The 23957-nt window shown below is 37.5% G+C and overlaps 1 protein-coding gene and 1 long non-coding RNA gene across 3 annotated transcripts; both read left to right on the forward strand.

Annotated features, from left to right (window-relative positions):
• Positions 1-5733: 5733 nt before the first annotated feature.
• On the forward strand, positions 5734-19466 carry LOC119778627 (phytanoyl-CoA hydroxylase-interacting protein-like). Of its 2 annotated transcripts, none has more exons than XM_038277962.1 (6): positions 5734-5920; positions 12365-12555; positions 12676-12850; positions 13059-13176; positions 13255-13435; positions 18438-19466. In XM_038277962.1, the coding sequence occupies exons 1-6, from the start codon at positions 5791-5793 to the stop codon at positions 18810-18812; spliced, it is 1170 nt and encodes a 389-aa protein (XP_038133890.1). In that variant the 5' UTR covers positions 5734-5790; the 3' UTR covers positions 18813-19466. The 2 variants fall into 2 exon arrangements, with proteins under 2 accessions (XP_038133890.1, XP_038133889.1); XM_038277961.1 differs by having other exon boundaries at positions 5739-5920; positions 12359-12555.
• Positions 19467-21186: 1720 nt separating this feature from the next.
• Positions 21187-23635, forward strand: LOC119778633. The gene is made up of 2 exons (XR_005280097.1): positions 21187-21830; positions 23475-23635. It is a non-coding gene; the product is annotated as an uncharacterized LOC119778633 (long non-coding RNA).
• The last annotated feature ends 322 nt before the right edge of the window (positions 23636-23957 follow it).

The raw sequence follows: 23957 nt of genomic DNA on the forward strand, positions 1-23957 counted from the left end.
TTAGGCGGATGAAACGGTAAACTTTAAAGGATGCCAAAGTCCTCTTTATAACATATGTAATGAAAATTTCTTCTTATTTTTATTTTCCATCTCTGTAAAACTGAGAGCAGTTTTTATTTGAAATTGAAGCCATTTGAGTAATGAAGTACCAAAAAAAATATTTGGCAGGGCTTAAGGGTTGTAAAAAAATTGTATACAAAGTTTCCTGTTTTATACAAGTTCATATGAGCTTTTTAAAAGCATAGTTTTCATTTGTATTATCTGTGGTTCAGTAGGATTGTTTCTCTAGGGCGTAAAAACGCTCAGAAACATTGTACGAATGACGTTTGCTGTCTTATTGCTGATACTTTTCTGTTTGTTATCAGTGTTCTTATGTTCTCACTGAATGTTTTTTTATTTTCTTTTGTAAGTCTGTTGCATTAGTTAAAACGCACCTCCTTTCTATCCTACAATCCAAGGTGTTATCTTTATTTGAGATTTGCAACCTGGTTCAATAACTAGAGTGAGGTTATAGGTCGAATGGTAAGGTGTCAGGCTTAAATAATGCTCCAGGGAATCCTGATTGGTATTTGGACAAAAGCAGCTGCTGACAGCAGCAATAACATTTGGTTTAACTTTTGCTTCTTTTTTTTGACTGAAGGTTTGTGGATATTTTAGAACAGATGACACATGTTGGCATCCGAGCTGTGAACATGCCGAAGCAGAGACAGTATTAAAGTGTGTGAAGCACTTAGAACTTATTTTTGTACCTGGAATCAGATAAAATATCCAACATATTTGTACAGAGGTATTTTAACTTGTCTTTGCTGCCATAATTGACTTGGCAAGAAAAACGTGATGCTGAATCCGAACCAATCCGTAATAAAAAAAAAAAATTGTGGGCATTCTTGGAAACTTTTGTGATTCATTATCTGTTATTGTGTGTAATCTGAAATGATGAAGTAAAAAATTAACAAACAATTTAATTGTATGGGTTTCATCTTTTACTGTTTAATTGCAGAGTTTTATATCTCATCAAGCTAAGGAAGATTAGGTATTGTGTTTTCTCTAAGGTGGATATAGATGATTGATTTAATTTCAGAGCAATTTATTTTTTGCACCTAGTCTTAAGGCACTTTAAAGAGACAATTGTTTTTAGATCATACAGACAGACTGCAAAAAAAAAACACACACACACAAAAAAAAAACATAAATTGCAGTTTCTGCATCATTTCATAGGTGTAGAATTTGACAGGAAGACTTTACTTGATTTACAAATTGTTTATTATTTAAAAAAATGTTCACTTATGACTTGTGCTTGATATTATGACCAAATTAGAGAATCTGCAATCTCGATAAAAAAAGAGGCAAATTGCACATACCCTGCATTTCCACTATACATACATATACATAAACCAGCTGCAAATACAAAATGTTGCACAAACACATAAACACAAAAATGATGCTAATGTACAAATCGGGTCGGATCTCATCCAAACTCCAAAGTCTTGTCACATTGTTGAATTTAGCCCATGCTATTAAATAGACCGACAATGAGCACCCATCCTCTGCTTTCACTAGGATAGGTGTTAAAACCTGGTAGAGATCATCAAAATACTCCTTCCTCCATGCCACTAAGTTCTCACTCAAGGTCAACAGTTGTCTGTTTTGACTGTTTTTGCCTCAGGAGACCCACAGGCCAACCAGATGTCTACCACAGACCTTATGACCATAGCTAAAGGCAGCTGTATCAACAACAAAGACAGAGAGCACAGGCCACTTAGCCTCTAAGTCCCCAGCCTTTCACAGAAGAGACATTCCAAAACATTTGGCCAAGGGTCAGAAGATGGGACAGTTGTTAACTGACCTCCATAAGAGGGAGTCTTAATGGCAAGAGTCCTTATCATGTTTGAACATAGTGTTCGATATGGACAATACAATAATACCATAGAAGTCCTTAAAGAGACAACACTAGGGTTCTGGGCAAGGGGTCCATTCCTCCTGAATAATGCCCCTCCAGCTTTTACTGTTCTTTCCTAAATCAGAATTGAACTACCTCAGTAGAATGATGGAAATCCCCAAGAGGGGTCTGCATTGCACCACTGCCAGGAATGCAAAGAAAGCTTAATACTCCGTGCCACCAATCAGCCCTTAAGCAAAGACAAAAGTCAGAGCCATCTTCCCTACCTGAAGGTGCAGAAGATCTTTAGGTTACTTTCATAACCCCAGTTCTCTGAGTAGCATGAGTGAGTGTCTTACATTGGGAACGCCTTCAGCGTGACTTCATCAGAAGCTCCTTCTACATTATGCCAGCCAGGATTTGCTGGAAACTAAGCCTGCTATTGTCAGAGAGGGCAGGGTCCCTCCCCCTATATATAGGAATTGACTGCACTGACAGTTATTCAAAACAATAACCTCTTCCTGGCAATGTTACAGCGAGGAGGGTGATTTGGTGAGACACCAAACATGTTACTCAGGGAACAGGGGTTACTTTGCACTGAATGCACCAGTGATGAAGCTGCAACATCAAGTTTGTAGCTGGAAAACAAGCTCCAGGAGAGTAATATCAAATAAGTGTGGTCTGGGATGAAGAAGATCAAAAGCTCCAAGCAGAATCAGGATCATACAAATAGAAGTATGGACAGAGCTGATAAACTGAAAACATTTTTAACAGGTTCAATTGAGGAATAAGCTCAGCATCCTTTGATTCAGTGTATTCTCATTATGAGTTCGTACGAAATCATACGAAAAGTTATGCACCGTAATTTCGTACGTTCTGGACGTTTTTTTCGTTGTATTTCGTAATATTTTTACGTCTTGCCTCGAGACAAGATATCTTGCGCATGTGCATCTTACGCACCATTCAATAACATAGAATTTAACATACAATTAACCCTAAGATAGAAAAAACAGCAAGCAACCTAGTGAGAGACATCAAGAAGTAATTATTGCACTGTTTTTCCCAGTTTTACATCCGACCGCGGATCTGCTTTTTCCGTCTGTCTTGCTGCGCATGCGCACTGATCTGTTTTTTAGAGGAAAAACGTCCAAAAAGTACGAAATACTGTGCATAACTTTTCGTAGGATTTCATACGAACTGATAATGAGAATATGTTGTTCGATTATGGCCAAAGTATAATGGACATTCCACCCTCCTTTGACACAAAGCTCCTCTGTCACACGTCAAATGTTTCATCTTGAAACTTTGCCTTGGACCCTATGGCTTCTATGTGTTTGTTCTTAGGTAATTCTGAAGATGGTTCTGCTCTCTCACCCTTCCACCTGTCTTTCTCCAGAAATCAAGTGAAGATGCAACTGAAGAGACTGAGTAAAGCATCAGGGCTAATGTCAGCCTCAGAGTCCTGAGACCCTGTGCACAGCAGCTCTGTGGGATTCTACAGCATCTCTTCAGTCTTAGCCTTACCCTAGTTCCAGAGTTGTGGAAGACTTTTCTGCCTTGTTCTGGAACTAAAAGAACTCAAACCAACTGCCCTCAATGACTATAGTGCTGTTACCCTGACATCCCACATAATGGACGTCCTGGAGAGAATTCTGTTGGTCCACCTGAGCAAGCAAACAAGTAACAATGAGCACTCTGTGTAGTTTGGTTATCACAGAGGAGTTGGAGTTTAAGATGCCAACATACACCTTTTTGAACAAAATGATTTTGGAGCTGATGGTTGGCTTGATCGCTTATTTCATTCAACTGTCTTGCTCTGTCCTGTTTCTCATCAATGCTCATCTGATCTACCTGCTCCTGCTTCTATTTAAACTCCTTGGTCCAGGCCATCAGTGCCAAATTATTCTTGAGCCTTTGGTGTAGAGGGTTTTCGAGCGTTAATTATAGTGTTCCATTTGCCTGATCCTTACCTGTTTCTGTATTCGGACCTTTGAGCTTGCCTGCCCATTTTTTGATCTGTTTGCCTGACCTGTCTTCAGACTCCTGATGGATTCTACTGAGGACTGAAGGATCTGCCTCTTGACTTTGCCCTGGAGGTTATTGTCTTCCTTTGTTTGTTTGGATCTGATCTCCAAGATTTTGGTTTTGTTCTAGGAACTATTCCTGAATCTCTGTAGATGATTTTATATAAAATTATTTTTCAAAAACTGAAAGAACAACATTGTGAACAGCGGCATAAACCCAGTTCATAAGTCTGTTATACCACAACAGAAAGTCTTCTGCATATATGGGTTAAGACAAACCGTTACAGAGCATTCCTGTCTACAGCTGTCAACATCTACAACAACTTGTTAAAAGGGCCAGATGAGTCATTATGACATTTCATTTTAATTTGATAATTCATTTTTTTTATTTAACTGAATTAAAATCATAAGCTTCCAGAACATCATTTGTGGTAACAGTGTTAAATTGCTGCAACAGTAACTTTTCAATGATCATTGCTGTCTTGCTTTCTACACACCGTGTATACAAATGGAGACATATTTTTTAACCTTTTTGAATCAGTAAAAACATTTAAAAGCTGGAAGAATATGAGACAAGCAAACATTACATTTGCTCCAGTCAGTAGATTGTGAGAGTGGTAAGGGAAAAAAAAACATGCTTTGTGAGCCCTAGTTAATCTTCTTATGTAAGCGCTCATTTAATTCAGTTTGCAGTCTATAATCCTCCATCCGCTGTGTGTTAATCTAGAGGAGAAAATGTGGGAGGCAAAAATTTGTTAGACATCTGCAAATATTCAAAATGTTGAAAAGAAATGGGACACACTGCATTTAATTATCCAAACATGAAGTGGTTTGGCAGCACAATAAGTATCAGACATTTACTGTACATGTTGGTTTTTAGTTTGCTGCCAGAGCAACAGTTATCCTTTCAACTTTAACAAAATAGTGATTTCTTTAAAAATCTTACCTAAATTAAAGAGGGTACATTATACATTCAATAAAAACAGGGAAATTTGAAAAACTAAATGTCCTGATGTAGTCTTCTGTTTTCACAACTTTAGAGCTTTTTGAAACAATAAATAAACCAAACAAAATAAAAGGATAAACTGGGAAAAAAAAGATGTCACCACATCACATTTAGATAAATAATGTAATCTTAACAACCTAACTCTGATTCTCTGAGAGTGAGAAGCCCCTTTTTAGTTCCAGGAATTAACAAATGTCCTTTTTATTTGTTTAATAATATATTTCATAAAGAAAATCAGTTCTCCAATGGAATGCATTTCCTGAATAATCAATTTTCATCCACTAATAGTTGGGAAATGTTCTTATAACCATGATTTGGTGATGGCTTTTCTAGACTGCGCCAAGGATTTGCAACAAATATGCTTCCTGCTTTTGCAGCCTTGCTGAAATTTTCCCAAGACACAACACAGAGGTTAGATCAGCCTATTCAGTAGAACGCTAAAATCATATAAAGATTTTCCTACATTTTCTCCAACTGCCCAATGTTCAGCATGGTTACTTTGTATGTATTTTTGTTCTAAAATATCCTATTTAAGACTGCAAATTTCCTCCAGGTGAATTCTCTCCAAAGGTTTGAACTGGAAGCATTCTTCTCCTCCCTTCAGTTTACACGCATTGTATAAAATGTTACCTTTATCCTTGAATTATTTCAGTTCTGTAAATGTTGCTTCTTTTTTTTTCGGGATTGGGGGGGTGTTCTATATAGTTTCAGTATAAGAAAAATCAAAAAGTCACAAATGTATGAAAGTAAAGTGAAAATTGTTGTTCTTGCCTGGATTTTTCCTCGGATCTGACGGGATAACAACTTTGTCTCTCTCATTGTGCTCATGATGTCATCAAGAACAGAGAGAGAGGGAGGGGGAGAGAGAGAGAGCTTTCAGAATGGTCAACTCTTTCCTCTCTCCTAGTTTTCCTCTCATTTCTCCGAGGATCAGAAGCATGATGGAGCCTCCGCGGAGCCTGAACAGTCCAGATTTGGAGATTAATAGTCTGCAATTGGACAACCACCGAGGTCAGTGCCTGCTAATGCTATTCATGTAAGCCTGATGTGGTGATTTGGAGTGCCCCTGTCAGAAAATATAAACCTTAGGCAAGAAAAATGTGTTTATTAAGTTTATAAAAGCATAATAAATGGTTGTATATTTTTTTATTAACTTTAAAATTATTTTTCAGTCTTTAATGTCAGCTTTTATCCTTTTCTCAACTGACAATCAGTTTTCTACTGCTTTGCAGTGGGATTAAAAACAAACCACAGCTACATATTTGTCTGTTATCTCCTCATTAATAACACTAATAAAGATGCAGCTATAGTGAAGGGCTACAACCACCTCAAACAATTCAACTCATGCAACAGCATACCCATCAATTTGGTCCTGCTGCAAAGGCTCAAAGGCTGCAAATAGCTGAAAAATCCCCTAAGGTCACTGTTAACGGGCAATGAGAACTTTAATACTATTGTCGGGACACATAAGCAAGTAAAGGAGTATGCATGTAAGCCATATAGCCCCCTGCATGTTCCAGTACCGAATCTAACAATCTTCAGTGAGTATAGACCTGTTGCCCTGTTATCCCACACCACAAAGGTTCTAGAGAAACTCTTGTTGGTCCATCTGAGTAAGCAAACAAGAAGTCATCAGGACCCCCCTGTAGTTTGCTTATCGCTGTGGAGTTGGAGTTGAAGATGCCATCACGCCTGCTTTAACAAACCCACTCATTTATACAAGGCAGAGATATTATTTGATAGGGGCAGATTTTAGAACTTTGGGGCCCTCGGCAAAGAGAGGCAGGGGGCCCTCTGAATTAAAAAGACAACGCATAAAACAGACCCATTATACAATACAGAAATTTGAATAGAATAGACATACATTATTTGTTCTAGGTTTTGTCCCTCTCCCCTTGTCCCATTTCTTGTTATTTTCCCCTCTATGTTTTGTACTCAGCAGACCTTTAATGCTGTGTCAAAGCTGATTGATCCTTCCTGTCTTTCCAAAAGGCGTCAGCAAAAGTAAATAACCCGGTCCTTCTTTCCACTGTAGACAAGCCATGATCTGTTCTCCATTTTTCATTTGTATGAAATAACAGCTGCATTAATCATGACAGCAGATGAGGTAGAGGAGAGCAGGAGGCGGGGTTACAGATCTACTGGCTCTAGGGAACAGAGTTTGGTGCTTTTATATGTTGTCGCCAAACTCTCCACTAGCAGAAAAGTCACTAGATTTAGCACTAGGCACTTTTTAGAAATAAAAGTACTGGAGAGGTGTGAAAAGTTGCTAAACATAGCGACAAAAAGCGCTAAGTTGGACCCACTATTCTTCGCACCACTGTTTTCAAATGTTTTGCTGCTGTCTGTTTGGAACTTTCTGAAAATGTGCACCAAATGGACTGATCTAATGTGGTAGACACTGAGCGGAGGTTGGGGATCCTGAGACACGCTTAATATTATAAGCGTTCTGATGGCATTTTAGTAAAAGGATTTTAATCAAAAATATAATTAATGTGCACAAATAATGAAAAGTTGTATTGACTATACATGTACATATAGTTTTATTGGGCCCCCAGGAACTAGCTGGGCCTTAGGCAACTGCCTAGTATTGCCTAATGGTAAATCCCCTCCTGTTATTTGATTTATCCGGTGCATTTAATACAATTCAACCTAAACTACATTGTCAGAAGTTCTGGAGGACTCGGATGAAGTCTTAAATAATCTCCTGGATCAAAGACTACATGACAAACAGACTGAAGGGTCAGCTGTCTTATCAGGTAGTCAGGACCACAGGAGCACCACGGAGAACTGTTCTCTCACTTTTCCTTTTCACTCTGTACACCTCTGACTTTCACTACCAGATAGAAAATTGTCACCTGCAGAAATAGTCAGATGACTCTGGAGTTGTTTGATGTAACAAGCACTAGCTTTGTAATTTTGTTTTATTATTTTTCATTGGATCAAAGTAATTTAGGTGCTGAGAGGGGAAAATTAAATTTTTTTTACGTTGTAGAATTTTCATTTAATTTTAAATGATTATCCTTTACTTCTGCATGCTATTGTAAACAAAAAACACAGGTTCTGCTGGAGCACAGGTGGTATTTCCAGAGAGCCCCTTAGGTTTTTTATGCTCATTGTTAGAGTTTGTAACTTAAATGTTATAAGAATGGGCTAAAACTGATTATTTCCGAAAGTTGTATTTTAGAAACATTCAGGCTGTAAATAAAATCTACTGTAAGAAGAACTGATAGCTGTTAATGTGATGCTGCTTAGTGATAAAATTGAAACTCTGCTTTTTGCAGCTATTGTGGCTCAAGGATAACAAGATATATTGTTTACTTTTGTTAAATGCTTGCAGTATGCTTATCTTTGGACTAGAATTTGAGTAGCATCTCTGACAAAAAAAAAAAAGTGGTAAGTGTAATGATGAATGTTGGGGGGATCAATTTATCCTCTCATCCTCTTGGGACAATAAAAGCAGTTTATTTTTTTCTTTATTTTAGAAACAATCCAAAAATAAAACAAGGATGTATAAGAACAAAAAATGCAACTTCTCCAAACATCAGACCACTGTGCAGTTAAGGTTTTAATATATCATAGCTTTATTTTCCATTTATGGAAGAGGGTTCAGACAGAGAAGTAATAATTTAAGGCACGATCATAATTTTGATAACCTGACTACACTGTTGTACTTTCTCGCTTTGTGGGCTAAGGTAGGGCATAGAGATTGAAATCCTGAGGTTCTGAGTTTGAACCCACTCCCACAGACTGCCACTTTGGGTCTCTGAGCAAGACCCTTAACCCCACACTTGATGTCTAAAGTTGTACATTTGTACAATGCATGGTGTAAATTTTAGTGCTTCCTCATCTTTTTGGAAAGTAGTTGTCAGTTCTCTGGAGTTCTTAGCAATCAGGTAAAATGTTGTAAGTTCTGAGGTATTAAGGTGCATTCACATCGAACGTGACACCTGTAAAACATTTTGCCTATCACCTGCTTTGTCTCACCTTGATATTTGACTGGTCAGCGAAAGAACTTTGGACAGCACCATTTTTTTTTCTTTGGAAAGCCATAGTAACTGTTGGCATGAGTTTAGGACATTTGAGAATGTCTGGTTGAAGGTCGCTTTCATGGGTACCTCCACCTATCCGTGACCTAGTTAGAGGCTCTGTTGCCCACATTGGGGGATGATCGAGTAGATCAGATAAATCCACCGGGAAGACAGATGACTGAGGGCGTTTCAGACACTACTGCTGCCTGGGAGCAGGACAATCCTATATCTGAGAAGCCAGCCTTGGAGGCAGAACTAATGGCTGGCGGTGTTTCCTCTAGGGTAAGTACTCGAGATGAAAGGAGTGCAGATACCGGTGGAACTGGGGAAAGAAGGTATCCGTCTCCACTGGAGATAAGATGATGAAACATTCTTTCTTGGAATAAATTAAAACAGCTTTTTTTAAAGCCACCTTAAATCCTCCTTAGGGCATTCCTACTTCATCCTTTGTCAACATTATTTTCTCCATTTTCCATTTTTATTTAAAAAAGCTTGTTTGATAGTACCTTAGACATGACAACCGTTTCCTGAGAACTGAGGATGTCCTAAAATGTTCATCATACTTGATGCGCGTCTGACCTTAGTGTGGACAAGCAGCTAAGATGAGGCTGCAGATGCTACTTTGCTGCTCAAATCATGTTTGGTATGAATGTATTATAAAAGGAAAAGAGCTCACTGTTTCTTTGTGGAGGGAATTTTGGTAGCCCAAACTGCTGATCTCCATCTCCATGGATAATTACCTTCTCAGCATGAATAAATGGACACCCCCTCCTTTTCTTAGACAGGATGAGGGGATGAATAGGAATGGCAGCAAAAAAAGTTTATCCTTTTTTATTGGTTTTTCCCTAATTAGATTATTATTTAAGTTAAATATAACTTAATATTCAATCTGGTGAATTTGGTTTTCTTTTCTTTTTTTTTTTATTGTGCTTTTCTATGCATCCACATGAACCACATATAATCCTTTTTCGAAACAGAAGTAAAGCAGAGAGTGAATATACTAATGTTTGTCTTAATGTTTTCCTGCAATAAAAACAAATGCAGCCAGAAAATGTTCAACTCATTTGAATACGTTTTTATGTCTGCATCAGAATTACAACGCCTGTTTGTAACAACTTGTGAGGTGTCTGGACCCACACTGAATAAAGAAATACTTTTTTTCTAACAGCTGGAACTAACTTCCCTTTTCAGAACCGACCTGCACCTCCTATTCAAACTGTTTTTTACTTCTCCTCTCAGTGAGCTGTCTGAATGTGGCCCTTGGCTTGTAAAGTTTGGAGCCTCCTGTTGTTGCAGCACTCTGAGCTGTCCTCATCTCCTCAACAGGCTCCTTGTTCAGCTTTCAGCCTCTCAGTGCAACTGTAGACTAAAGCCTTTTGTACTCAAACACAGGAAAACAAGGAGGGATGGGGCATCAAAAAAGATGAATAAATAAAGGAAGGAAGAGAATAGGGATGAATAATTACAAATCAACACTGTGACAGAATAAGATAAACCTCTTTGTACATTTATTTTCCTAAATATTAGTCTTTCTTTTGGTTTAAAAGGTAAGAATTAATGATAAATGATTTGATATTGAATATTTGATGCTGAATTTCCTTGTTGGATGTTTTTTTGATTCAGTCTAACATGATATTGAGTTTGAATCTGATTTAGGGTCAGATTACCAGACCTTTAATAGATTAATCCCTCACTGTGACTCTGAAATAATCCTCTTACATCACAGAAACGCCTCGAACATCAAAGAGGATGGGAGCACCAAAAACGCCCCTCTTCTTTATCTTTACTGCACAGCACTTCCTGCAAAACACACCAAGCTTCTGTCATATTGACATTGATCGAAACCTTCATCAACTGCTGCTCTTTGCATCCAAAACAACTGTCAGTTCAAATATCGATACAGATACAACACAAATATGAGACAGGAAGAATTTTATGCATTTAAAAGAGCAATAATTAAGAAATCTGATGAAAAATTAAGCAAAATTAGTCCCATTTGTCACCGGGATGGAAGTTACATTCCCTATAACCAATTAGTGCTCTCCATTAACAATGCCTTAGTCAAGCTTTTCTCCGACCTAGATCTATGTTTCTGCTAAAGAAGTATTTCAGTGCAGTGTGCAGCACATGTTTACTGCCTGGTTCCTATAGGTTTTTTTGTGTTGCTCTGATCTGTTCTAATCTGTTTTTTCCATCTCTGTTTTGTTTACCAGCATCAGAGCAAATGACCTAGAGAAGCTTAAACTGATGCAGTTGTTGATATGAGAGGAACTAGCTCCATAGTTTTTAGCATTTGTAGTAGGATCAAAGGTATACAGGTGATGAGAAGGGATAACAATTCTCTGGCTTCTTATCCTTTAGAAATTAAGTTTAATTTTTAAAGTGATTATGTTTTATTGGTACATGTTAATGGAGAAACAGTTAACTGAGTATTTATATTGTTAAAGCACTGTACAGTACAATACTCTATTTGTTTTATTGTCCTATCTGTTAGTTGTATACTTTTTTTCTAAGGTGCACATTGTAACCTTTTGCTGCTGTAACACCACAATTTCCACATTGTGGGAAAAAAAAAGGGATTTTTTTTCTGTTCTATTCTATTCTATTCTATTCCAACGCAAATAAGCAACACAGGTTGGACCACAAGAGAGATCAACAGAAATTACTAAATTGTTTTCTTCATAAACATTTTTAATTTTATTGTAATAGGAATGGCCTAATGTTTAATTTTTTTTAATTTCATTTGGTAAAATTCTATAAATAATCTGTTGCAGGTTGCAAAAATAAAACATGTAACTCAGGTAATTTAGAAGTAGCAATGATGTTAAAACCTTATTTTTAGTGTTTTGGAGGAGTTACATTATGACGGGACAATCTGACCTTAAAATATAAAAGGTATAGATTATAAAATAATTACAATAAGCAATATCAGCAGATGATTTTTATTGATTTTGGTTGAAAATTAGTTTTCATAAACGTCTGGTTATATTAGGATCAAAGCTGTTCATATGATTTTTCCCATTTATGAAAGTTTCAAAGATTCTCAAAATTAGATTCATGAAGATTTCCTCAATTTTTTTCACAGTGCAACATATTATAAAACAATCCAATGAATTTGGAGAAATTTCAGGGAGCAGCTACATCAGTGACTGCTCAAATCATTAGTAAACAGTAAACACACACACAGTAAACAATCTGTGCAGACACTTAATCCATCTAGCTCTATGTCTGCGATGAAAATGAGTTGTAGTTTTTGTTCTCGTGCGATTCTGTTAAATATGTTGTTTCAACATATTTAACATAACCAGAGCTGGCAGTAAACAACGTATCAGAGACAGAAGGGATGAACTTCCAGCCGTGCTGGCCAGTGTCCTATAATAGAGTGATGTTTCACAGTTCAAGATATTTGGTTTTTCAGAGTCAGAGTCTGCAGACAGCGACATCGGAGATGTGGACAAGCTTCCAGTTCCTCAGCAAATACACATCAGTAACATCACATGCGATTCCTTCAAGATCAGCTGGAACATGGACAGCAGAGGCCAAGATCGGATCACACATTACTTCATTGACTTGAACAAGAAGGAAGACAAGAGCTCCAACAAGTTCAAACACATGGTGAGACATTCAACTGATGATTTGGTCGTTCACTCCAGATGGGGGATCTTGGTGTTTGCTGGTTAACTAAAATAAATTTTAGAGCCACTTACTTTATTTCTTGCTCTGCTTGTCTTCTAGGATGTACCAACCAAGCTGGTTGCCAAGGTGGTTCCTCTGCCGATGACAGTGAGAGGTCATTGGTTCCTCAGTCCCCGAACAGAATACACTGTGGCCGTTCAGACAGCTACCAAACAGCAAGATGGGGAATACGCTGTTTCTGCATGGAGTGAGATCATTGAGTTCTGCACAGCAGGTCAGACAGGAACATTGAAAAAAACAGCTCTGTGCTTCAATTTCTAATAACAAGCAAATTGTCTTAGGTATATGTTGCTGTGTTCTTGCACAGAAAGTTATGAACAAGTATCTATAGACATTAGATTTAATCTAAAGTCAAAATAAAATGCAGACTATTTCAGTGAGTGTGCAGCAGCAAATAAAACACTAAAACACTTTTTTTGCAGATTACTCCACCATCCAGCTTAGGCAGCTTCTGCAGAAAGCTGAAGCTATTGCTGGCAGGATGTTACCTTTCACAGTTTTCTACAGAAACCAGCAGAGAGAATACTTTCAGCCAAACAGGTGTGTCCTGCAGGTGTCCCTTCTCCAATGCTTTAGGTAATTAATTGCATTTTTAACCCCTGTGTGTTTTGTGAACAGCCAATATTACAGTTCCAGAGATGTTCAGTGCTGCCGCATGCTCCCATCAGTGAAAGACAACAGCGGCAGCCATGGGTCACCCATAAGTGGTAAACTGGAGGGCATCTTCTTTAGCTGCAACACCGAGTTTAACACCGGACGACCTCCACAAGATTCTCCCTACGGGCCATACCGCTTCCAGGTACTTCTGACAAGCTGAACATTTAAAGACTGCAGTATCATGACAGTCTAACTTTATTTATCAACCCAGAAGCCAAAAATCCTTTATGTCAAAAACTTTTTGCTTCATTGGTGTGTGTTTGAAGACTGGGGTAGCAAAAGCTAACGCTGTTGGTTCCATGATGTATGCTTTAAATTTGGAAAAAAAAAAAAAAAACATGACTAATTGGTGTGAGTGGCCTTAGTTGATGCAATGTCAGTGATATAATCAATGTGGTGCCAGTTTATTGTTAAAAAGAACTAACTGAAGGTTCAGTTCACACAGGTGAAAATAAACTAGCTCACTGTCATAGTTCAATTTCTAAAAAATCAGTTAAGTTCACAAACATATAAATTAACTGGTTCAAGTTTATTTGGTAAATTAAGCCAAAATCTTACACAATAGAACCTCATATTTCACTGTTTAAATGTGGGATCATATAATATTGAAAGAAATGGAAATACTTGATGCTTTCAAAATATACGTGTGCATTGATGCCAAATTACATAGAATTTCACAAACATACAGGTACATTTAGTTTCTGCTGAAAAGATCTGTATCAAATTGATTTCTTACGTTTCTCATTCAGTAGCAGATTTCCCAAGATAGTTTAGATGCTTTGACTCAATGTGTCGTTTTAAAGTTGAAGTAGACGTGGTTGACGTACAGAATTGTTTGTTAAGTTTTAGACAAAAAATTTTAGTTTTTTTCCTTTGCTCTGATAAACTGGCATCAGAAATACCAGAAGATGAGTCTGAATCATACAGACTAGTACTAGCAGCAGACATGCTGGTCTGTCATGCTGTTTAATTTAAAAAGTGACGTAAAACCTGACGTTATCCAATAAAAAGTGGCGTTATTGAACATGAGCCGTGTGTGTCGCTCATTATTCTCAGAGTGAAAGTCGCTCTTGTTATCATTCATTACCTCAAAAATGATCCATTCAGTTCTTCGTTCACTAAAAAAAATGAACGTATTCTGTGAATACAGCTACATTGTTAAAACATGATTCAAAAAGCCATACACAAAAGTCATACAAAACAGACTTGAAAGATCCAGGAGAATAACGGGTGGTCATGGATTTGCATCTAACTTGGAATGTGCTGAAGAAGATGGGCCTCTGTTGATTAAAAAAAGCATCATTCCAACTGCAGTTTGCTCCAGAGCAGCAGTCTCAAGATGTACTGTCCTGCAGGTTTTAGAAGCATCCCTGTTCTAAAACAGCTGAATAAAATGACTGTCTTGTCAGTAGTCCTTTGCCAAACTTAGTGGCATGCTAAAGAGGTAATATGGTCATTTTATTTTGCTGTGTTGGAGCAGGGATGCCTCTAAAACCTGCAGGACAGTAGATCTTGAGGGTCGGAGATCCCTGCTTTAGAGCTGACAAAATTTGCAAAGACTCCAGAATAGATGTCAAAACATTTCCCTCCAATTAAGCCTGTTTTGTGTTTTTTTTTATGACAAGGATAAATAACAATTTGAACAGGCATGTTTGAAACTAATTTTGAAATGTTTTTTATTTAATTATAATCTGTAAATATGATGTGTGATATTTGCCCAATTTTCCCAGCAATTGGTCAAATATTAGGGTTGACACTAAGCTGATATTTTTGGTTGAAGCTACTTGTGCACGAGTTTCTGTGTGGCGTCTTTGCACACGGACACCTATGCTCTCGATTACTGATCAATAAAGCTCATCTAATCTAATCTGATGGTGCCTCTGTGCCTGGCTACCCCCCAAACACCAGACGTTATTTAGACGATGGTTTTTACTAAATCTGTTCGGCTCCTTCATAGTCTTGATTTAGTCCAGAAATTGTTGCTAAATATTGAGCTGGGTTTGGTCCGTCTGATTTTCTCCCACATTAGTCCAATTATACGTGTCGAAAAGACGTTGCAAACCCAGTTTTCAACGTGTTCTCAACAATCTGAAAATTACGGCTTTCCACCTTTCATTTTTCGACCAAATGTAAAGCTTGTTTGGACGTAAATCATCATCATAAATTTTTGCTTGGTGGGAAGGAGACATACCTCTTTAGTGAGCCCTTTCCTAATTACCTGTGTTGATTCTTAGTCATCCGGGTCATGACAGCCAAAAACAGGCTTAAATTGGAAATCAAACTGATTTTTGCTCTGTTTATTTTAGATATTTCAATACGTATCCAGGAGACTTTGTCAATTATGTTGGCTTGCACCAGAGCAAAACTTTTGCTGGAGCGCTGATGTAGCAGCATTTAAGCAGCATGTAGGACCAACCTCCTGAACACATTCCAAGTTATATGTTAATCAAATACCCGCTCGTTGTTCTTCTGGATTGTTGGAGCTGTTTGTTATGCATGGGCTGCGTGGCAGGTCTTTTGAAACATAATGTGAACGCTTATGTAAGTTCTTGGGAATGAGTTCCATTACAGAATTGTAAATGTTTGAAAGCTGAAACCGCAATCCTCCCCCCAGTGTTGTTTTTGCCATCTTAGATTTAGTCTTAGTCTTAAGGACAAAAACTATTATTAGTCTTAGTCGCAATTTAGTCATTACGATATGTGATAGTTTTAGTCGTTTTTAGTCGGCTAAAAGTTAAAAAGTTTTTAGTCTAATTTTAGACGGTTCTATGTTGTAAAAAAAGTCAACCTTTACAATATCGAATAACAACCAGATTCTTTACCAGACTGACAGCTCTAGCCTAGTTACTACAATAGCTGGGTATAGAATGCTGCCGTGCAGTTCATCATTGGTATTTGGCAGAAAACTTTGATTTATAGAAATCAAATAACATTTTTTTATGAATTAATGCCATACTTTATTCAAAAGTGTCTCACTAAAGTTGTGAAAATAGCATATCTAGTTCCACAAATCATATTGGTTAATATAGCAGACAGACAAGCTAACACAATGTACAATAAAGGAATGATTTTAGATATACAAGGTTTCCATCCCAAATCAAATACTTTCTGATCTACTATGAGTTATGCATTACACACAGATCAATTAAATTTTGATTGCTCCAAAAAAAGCAACTAAAATGTTAAAAAACTAAAGGAAACAAGGAAAATGTTTTAATTACATTTCAAGGAAACATTTACATCATATTTAAATAGATAGAAACGAGAATTATGAGAGGGAATGGATATTGGTTTGGATATAATTTAGGGATTCCTTTTGGTAGAATATAAAGAATGTTTAGTATCACCTCATGTGAGCTGGAAGAAATAAAATCTCGATAGTTAGACAGAAGGATTTTTTTACGCTTGGCAGAGGATGGTTGGCCACATGTAGTTTATTTAAAGAGGTCATACAATGATTATATAGAGTATTCGGTGCTGGTCCTTCAGGTCTCTGAATAGGATGTGTAACATTGGTTGGGCTGAAAATAGCATATTTGCTGTTGTATGAGCCCTAATGCAAGCCTGGTTAAAAGCCCTAGAATGAAATGACAGGTTTTCTTCCTTTTATGGTATGATCATGAATATTTAGATGAGCTGTGCATTGATTGGTTGGTTTACAACGAGCAAAGCTGCTGAGCAAAGACGCATCATAGCAACAAGCACTCACTCACTGAAACATCGTGATTGTTGATATAGTAGGGTGACCAGATGTCCTCCTTTTCTCTGACATGTTCTGCTTTTAATACCTAAAAAAATGTCCGGGGGCAATTTCTAAATCTTCCGGGATTTTGGTCAACTACAGTCCATCAACCCTTTAAGTAGTGAGAGCAGGAAGAGCCATGCTGCTGAGAGCGAACCATCAGTGTGGAACGTAAAGCACAGACTATGAGCTAAGCGCACACAAAAATGCATTTCTGCACAAGCACAGCTGAAAGAACAAAGTTTGTCAGAGTTCAGCATGAAGTACTGGTTTTCTGTCAGCTGACACCCGGACCATTCTGTATTTTCATTCTGCTGCCATGATCCATCTGTGGTCATGCAGAATAAGCTTGGTTGCACAGCAGGAGGGTTGCGTGTTCAAACATGACGCAGCAGCACGGCTGATACTGCACAGCAGATGCCAGCACAATGATGCATTTTAAATGTCTGACCGACTACCAGCTAATTTTCATTTAGCCTTGTCTCGTTGACTAAAACTCACATCCATAACTCAGAAGTTTCCGTCAACAAAGATCCATGTTTTGCCCATAATTTTTTTGTTATTCCATGAAAAAAAGGAGCGTTAAAGAAATAATTTTGTTATCCTCATCGTTGACTAAAATAAGACTGCATCCCCCTCTGTTCAGTGATAGTGAGATAGCTTCCTTGATGCCTATTTCAAACCATCTATCCTCCCTTTCCAAAATTTGAGCACTTAGATCTTCAAAATGTGTCTTTTGATTTTGCGGTGCAATTGTACAGCTGAATCTTGCCCAGAGCTGCTAATTCCCCCATGCTGTGCCATGCGTTGATAAAGTTGTTGTTTTGTTTCTCCAACATAGAAGGCTGTGTAGTCCTCACTGCACTGGATTGCATACACAGTGCTGCTCAGCTTAGGTTGGGGTGTTCTGTCTTTAGGATAAACCAGTTTTTGTTTGAGTGTAAGCAAAAGTCTGGTTGCCTTCCAATTAAAGCCTGTTTGTGGCACCTATTGATTGCCTCATGCACACATTCTGCATGGACAGAAACTCGTACACAAGTAAAACACCATTGTACGCACCAGAAGAGATCCCGAGCATACGTGGGAGATTTTTCTTCCCCAGAAGCCACAGTTCCTTGTATAAGTTGGATATTTTCTGCATAATGGTTGATAAATTCATATAAAAAATTTGTTTAATATACGTGTGAGTATGTTTAATATGCTCTTGGAGATTTTGACATTAATATGACGCGATACATACCAGTTAACCCTAAGCCAAGGAACAGAGCTGTCTTTATGTGACATTTTATACAGCTCACAGATTAATTGGTCAACATTAAAGCAAATTTGAGAGAAACCTTTTAACCAGTGTAATTGCAGATATCAAACAGAAAAAATAGGTTTGTTTATTTGTGTTCTACAGATCCAAGCAGAACTTCTTTTCAACCAAAGCACCAACATCTACTTTGGAGATTTTTACTGCATGTACACCTCTTACCACTATGTCATTGTGGTCCTAGCCCCAAGGGACTCTAAAGGAGACATGTTTTGTAGAGGTAAGCTGCCAGCTCTAGACCGCACCAACAACTGCTTACTGAGCTGTACTGAGGAGGAGGACGGCTCGCTCTCCTTCCGTCATGCTCAGGATGTCATCCTAGAGGTGATCTACACAGAGCCGGTGGACCTATCTATGGGAACAGTGTCACTGATCAGTGGGCATCAGTTGATGAGCTTGTCTACCCTTAATGCCAAGAAAGACCCCAGCTGCAAGATCTGCAACATCAGTGTGGGACGTTAACAGATCTTTAATATAGCTTGACTAAGCTGATCTGCATGTTAGCAAACAAAAGGAGCTCTAACTTTAACACCACTAGTGCAAACAAATACCAAGCTGAAGGACAGTTTATGCATCGGCTTAACATGTTCTACTGTAGGCCAGAGGCTTGATATGGTGAAATAAATGAAGATGGATCTAGATGAATAAAGATACCATGAAAACTGCTGTTTGTTTGTTCTGTTGTTTAAGGATGTTGTTTTCATAACCCTATGTCTGGGGGGTTTTTTCAATCATTGGCAACATATGTCCTCAGAATTTAACAAAATATGCATCTACATTCTAAATCTAATGTTTCTCTCCCTCAGAAAAGGGTCAGGTGGTGCTTTAATCAAGCAGACATCACATTGCTGCTCTTTCCCTGAAGAAATTACAATCGCCTTATCTTTTGTTCCAGATTAGCTGTTTTACCATAAACCTTGTGAGGTTCTCAGAGAGGGTGGGGTATCTAATAAAAATTATTTTTAGAAAAAACCTATCAAGATAACGCCTGAAGACTATTTTTGTGTGGACAATCTCAGATTAAGTCCAAGGAGAATGTTGAGGTGTCATTTATGTCAATCCATTGTGAATCCGTAAAAAGAAATGTTATCTGCAAATACGTTTTTACCTATGGTTTATTTTAAAGTCTTACTAAAGTGTTCAGCATCCTAATTGCATGCATGTCTGCAAATCGTGTCACAAACATAAAAAAGGAAAGAAGAAAAACACAGCACAAAGTTAATCAGATAATTAGTTTCCTCACACTCTGTATCTCCTCTTAACTGACAGGAAATTCAACAGCCTTATAATGTTACTCAGATCAATAGAGAAAAAGGACCCAAAAGCAGAGACGGAAGCTCAGGTGGTTTCTTGCAGAGTTAATAATGAGCTGTTGCAACAGAAGCATAAATCCAGAAATAACTAATCCATGAACTAAAATGCAGAGGAAGACATAGGTATATAGGGAGGAATGACGAGAATCCAGCAACAAGTAACTGCAGAGGATGAGTATATATGCCAAACAGAACAAAGAATGGAGTAATCAACTGATTTGGAGCAGGTGTGGACAGAAGGAAGTAGAAGGAGGTAGGGAAAGGAGACTGCCACAAGGGGGTAGTAGAGAGTACACAAGAAATACATAAGAGGTCAAATAAAACCAGAAAAATAAATAGAATGATACAAAATTGAAATTAAATCAATTAACTTGAAAACACAGAATGATATAAATCAAAGTGTAACTGAAAACTCAAAAAGAAAACTTAAGCAGAACCTGCACAGAAAGGGCAGAATCATGAAATGGGTTGAGAAACTGGAAGAAATACTAAGAAATGAAACATATGATAGATTGATGCAGCATTGAACGATTCAGGTTGAACAATAAAAAATGGTGTTAGATGTAAAACAAACTAGATGAGCTGATAAGAGGAAATTCAAAGCTAGTGTGACAGGATGAAAACAGTGACCTAAATGAAAACTATTTAACCTGAGTGTAGTTGAATAAAGATATTTCTAGATGTACAAAGAATAAAAGATCAAACTAAACTCATTCATCTAAGAAGTCAGCATCTGTGTTATAATAAAGAACACTGAAATGGGGGAAAAAAAAAACTCAAGAACACAGATAAACAAGAAGGCAGTCATTCGACCACAAACACCAATCAAAATGTAAAACCTGATGATATTAAATAAAGAGGAATTCACTTTACATTTCCTTTAAATTTAATTTCTTATCAGACACTCAATCCATATAATTTTTTTTCTCTAATGTGTTTGCTTTGTGGATGTCCATTCCTGCTCTTAACAAAAGGTTGCTCTGATCTCTCCTACTGGATTGGCCATGGGGGTCACCTGGGGGGTGTTAAACGTTGTTAGGGGGTTCTGATGGGCTGATAACTCCCTCATCAGAGTGGTTTTCATCACATGGCTCATTGCATTGTGAGTCAGGTCAGTGATGATTCTTTAGGGTATGTTCCTAAACATGCTTTGTAAGTAGGTGAAAGGTATAAAGAACTTGCTTCTGAGTATCTTACATCCAATTCCTGCTCCAAGCCCTCAAAGGTGCACCTGAATGGAAGATACCAAACAATAAAGTAATTCAGTTATTGGGTCAAATGTGTCTTGCAAACACATTATTAGTTGTCAAAAAGTATGCATTCATCACTGATATATTTTTTATTTCTTACATTTTCAACATTGTCTTTGATGAGAGGTTGTACTGCGTATTCTTCTCTTCTGAGAGGTCATTGTCACCACAAAACAGGCTTAAAGTGGAGGCAACTGTAAATTCTTTCAGTTTTTCTGAAAACGTTTAGATGCCTACCCAGGAGTTTGTGAATTATGTTGGCTAGCTGACAGAACTGTTGTCATACTGATAGGGAAGGCATGTCAAAAGACAGTCCTCGAGGGCCAATGTCCTGCAGGTTTTAGAGGTTGCTCTGCTTCTGACAATTGCAATTCAGCAAACGCCTGTTGATCAGCTATCAATGAAAATCAGCAGTGCTAAAGCAGGGTAACCTCTAAAACCTGCAGGACAGCAGCTCTGGAGGACAGACTTTGGACATGCCTGAGATACCAGAGTAATATAAAAGGGCAAACAAATGTCAGACTCCCAAACGAAGATGACAGAGCATTGGAGAGGAGAGTTAGGTTATAATGCTGAACTGCTGAGGGATGTATGTAGAACACCTACAGAGCCACACCTGCCAAATCACAACCTACAGAGAGGAAGAGCAATGAAACAGCCTAGATCTGCACAGCACTAGTGGATATGACCATTTTAATCTTTAATCTGATGAATCATTATGACTCATAATCTAACTTAGTTTCTGATCATATGAGGTTACCAAATAGATTAAAGATAAAAGAAACATAACAGGAAGAGGACATTTAAAAATTAAGAGATAAGAGAAGACAAGTCCATCAGGCAGTGAACAGACGGAGTCCACCTAGACATGGACCTATACATAGTGATAGTACTGCTGCTTCTGCCTTGGAGATCAGGTAGGACTAATTTTTTTATATGAAAAAGTTTAGTAAACCATTGATTAAATACAATTAAGCTTTCTTAGGTCATAAAGAGGTCATAAAAAGGATTATCAGTGCTGACAGCTAAAACCCAGCATTAAAAAAAAAAATTATTGTCTAAATGGGCTTTTCTCCTAATTTATTGTGGTGTTTGGCTGTGGAAAAATCTATTCTATGTTGGTCTTTGGTAAAAAAAAAAAAAAAAAACATCCAAACATCAGTGAGAACCCCTAAAACCCTCTAGCTCATCAAAAAGCATCCTATTCTGTTTGAGTCTTATGCAGTAAGTGAATGATTATTGTTCTTAAATGCTTTCCGAGAAAACAATTTGTAAGTTCTTTTCTTCATTTGTTCCATATTCACTGTGCCATACCATATGAGACAAAGCTGCAGTTGGCTTCCGATTCTAGCTTTCGATTCAAGAAATTAATAAAGGGTCTTTATTGAAATATCACAAATCAGAGAAAGGTTTGACAAAATCCCAAACCTGGTTTTAATTATTCTACAAGTAATTTATAATAATTTAGTTCAGGTTTGATGTGTCTAGGTGTTGTAGTTTTTTTTAATTAGAGCATATTAAAGATTTTGAAGGTAGTGAAAAATTAAGTGGAATCACCTTTTATTAATTTCCAGAATCATGGGCTAGAATCGGAAGCCAATTACAGCTTTGTCCACATGAGTTAGTTTATTTTAATGTCCTTCTATCTGTAGGTTAATTTGATTGTTAATGACCCATGATATGAATTTCATGTCAAAGATACATTAAAAAACATTTGCTATTGAAGAGGACAGATGAACCTGTGCTGTAAATGGTTTGATATCAAATTATTTTCACTCCCAACTTGTCAAATATTATTCCTTGCTCAAGCCGCCTGAATCTCAGACTATTTTATTGATGTGCAGGGTGCATGAAAGGTTGAGAACATTACATTCTCACTTCAAATTTGTCAAATATTTGTGCTTCGGTTCAAAGCCTTCATGTCACATACTAAGTTATGGAGTAAATGAAAGGTTGAGAACATTGTATCAAGCGACACGCACATTATTTTTTAAACTTGACCATTGTTGGTATCTTTGGAGTGGATGGTGACAGGATACTGTTGTTTTTCTGGGTTTTTTTACGTTTAGGGGTTAGAGTTCAGTTTTTATTTAAAGCTCGTAGAAACTTCTCCCAAGCTCCTCCAAAGCTATCATGCACCCTCAATGCTGAGAGGTGTTCCCTGGTCACATGCAGTGGGCCTGACCAAGTGTCCATTTTGGGACAAGTAGAGAATGAGGATATGTTGTTGTGGCAGCTACTTACACAAATATCTACAATGAACTGCATAGTAAAAAAATATCACACAAAAATATAACTCATCCCACGCCTAAAGCAACCAACAACGAACTTTGTAGGCTACATTTTTTTTCCTAATTTGTTGCGGGTCACGTCGGTAACCCCCATTTACCTTGGGCATCCATATTTCATTAGAATGGTACCACAGACACTTTAGCATGTTATCAGAAGCGAGTTTTAACATGGCATAGATATTTGACAATTTGGGAGTGAGAACATGTTGGTGACATAGCACAACTTCTTACAGAGATCTCTAATTATTTCTCCTCTCTTCTTTTTTTTAGGAGCCATATGTGAAACAACCAAAGCTGACATTGTGATGTTAGTCGACAGCTCTGGGAGTGTTTCTCCTGATGACTTTGCATCTGTTGAAATGTTCTTAACTGAAATAGTTAAAAACGTTCATATTGATCCCAACGGTGTCCAGATCGGTATAACTTTTTTTTTTTAATATATTTTCAAGAGTTTTATATGTGATGAAAGGGTTTTGACAAAAACTATAAAATGTTATTGATACCCAGGTAGAGCAGAAGCATGTAGGCTGTTTAGCCAATCAGAATGCAGAACACAATGCACAATGCAAATCTGTGAAGCAGCGAGGCCAAAAAAGTTAAACCGCGTTCACTGGGTTCAGTGTAATGGGAATTTTTCTTTCTGCTCATCCAACACATCAGTAGCAAATGTATGATGAATACAAACAGTAACTTCTTACTGTTTGGTTTCATCAATGGCTGCATGCTTTTCAGAGGTCTGACTTGGTACAGTTA

This window comes from Cyprinodon tularosa, unplaced genomic scaffold (genome assembly GCF_016077235.1).
Source record: "Cyprinodon tularosa strain WSP-4 unplaced genomic scaffold, ASM1607723v1 ctg136, whole genome shotgun sequence".
Lineage (NCBI taxonomy): Eukaryota > Metazoa > Chordata > Actinopteri > Cyprinodontiformes > Cyprinodontidae > Cyprinodon > Cyprinodon tularosa.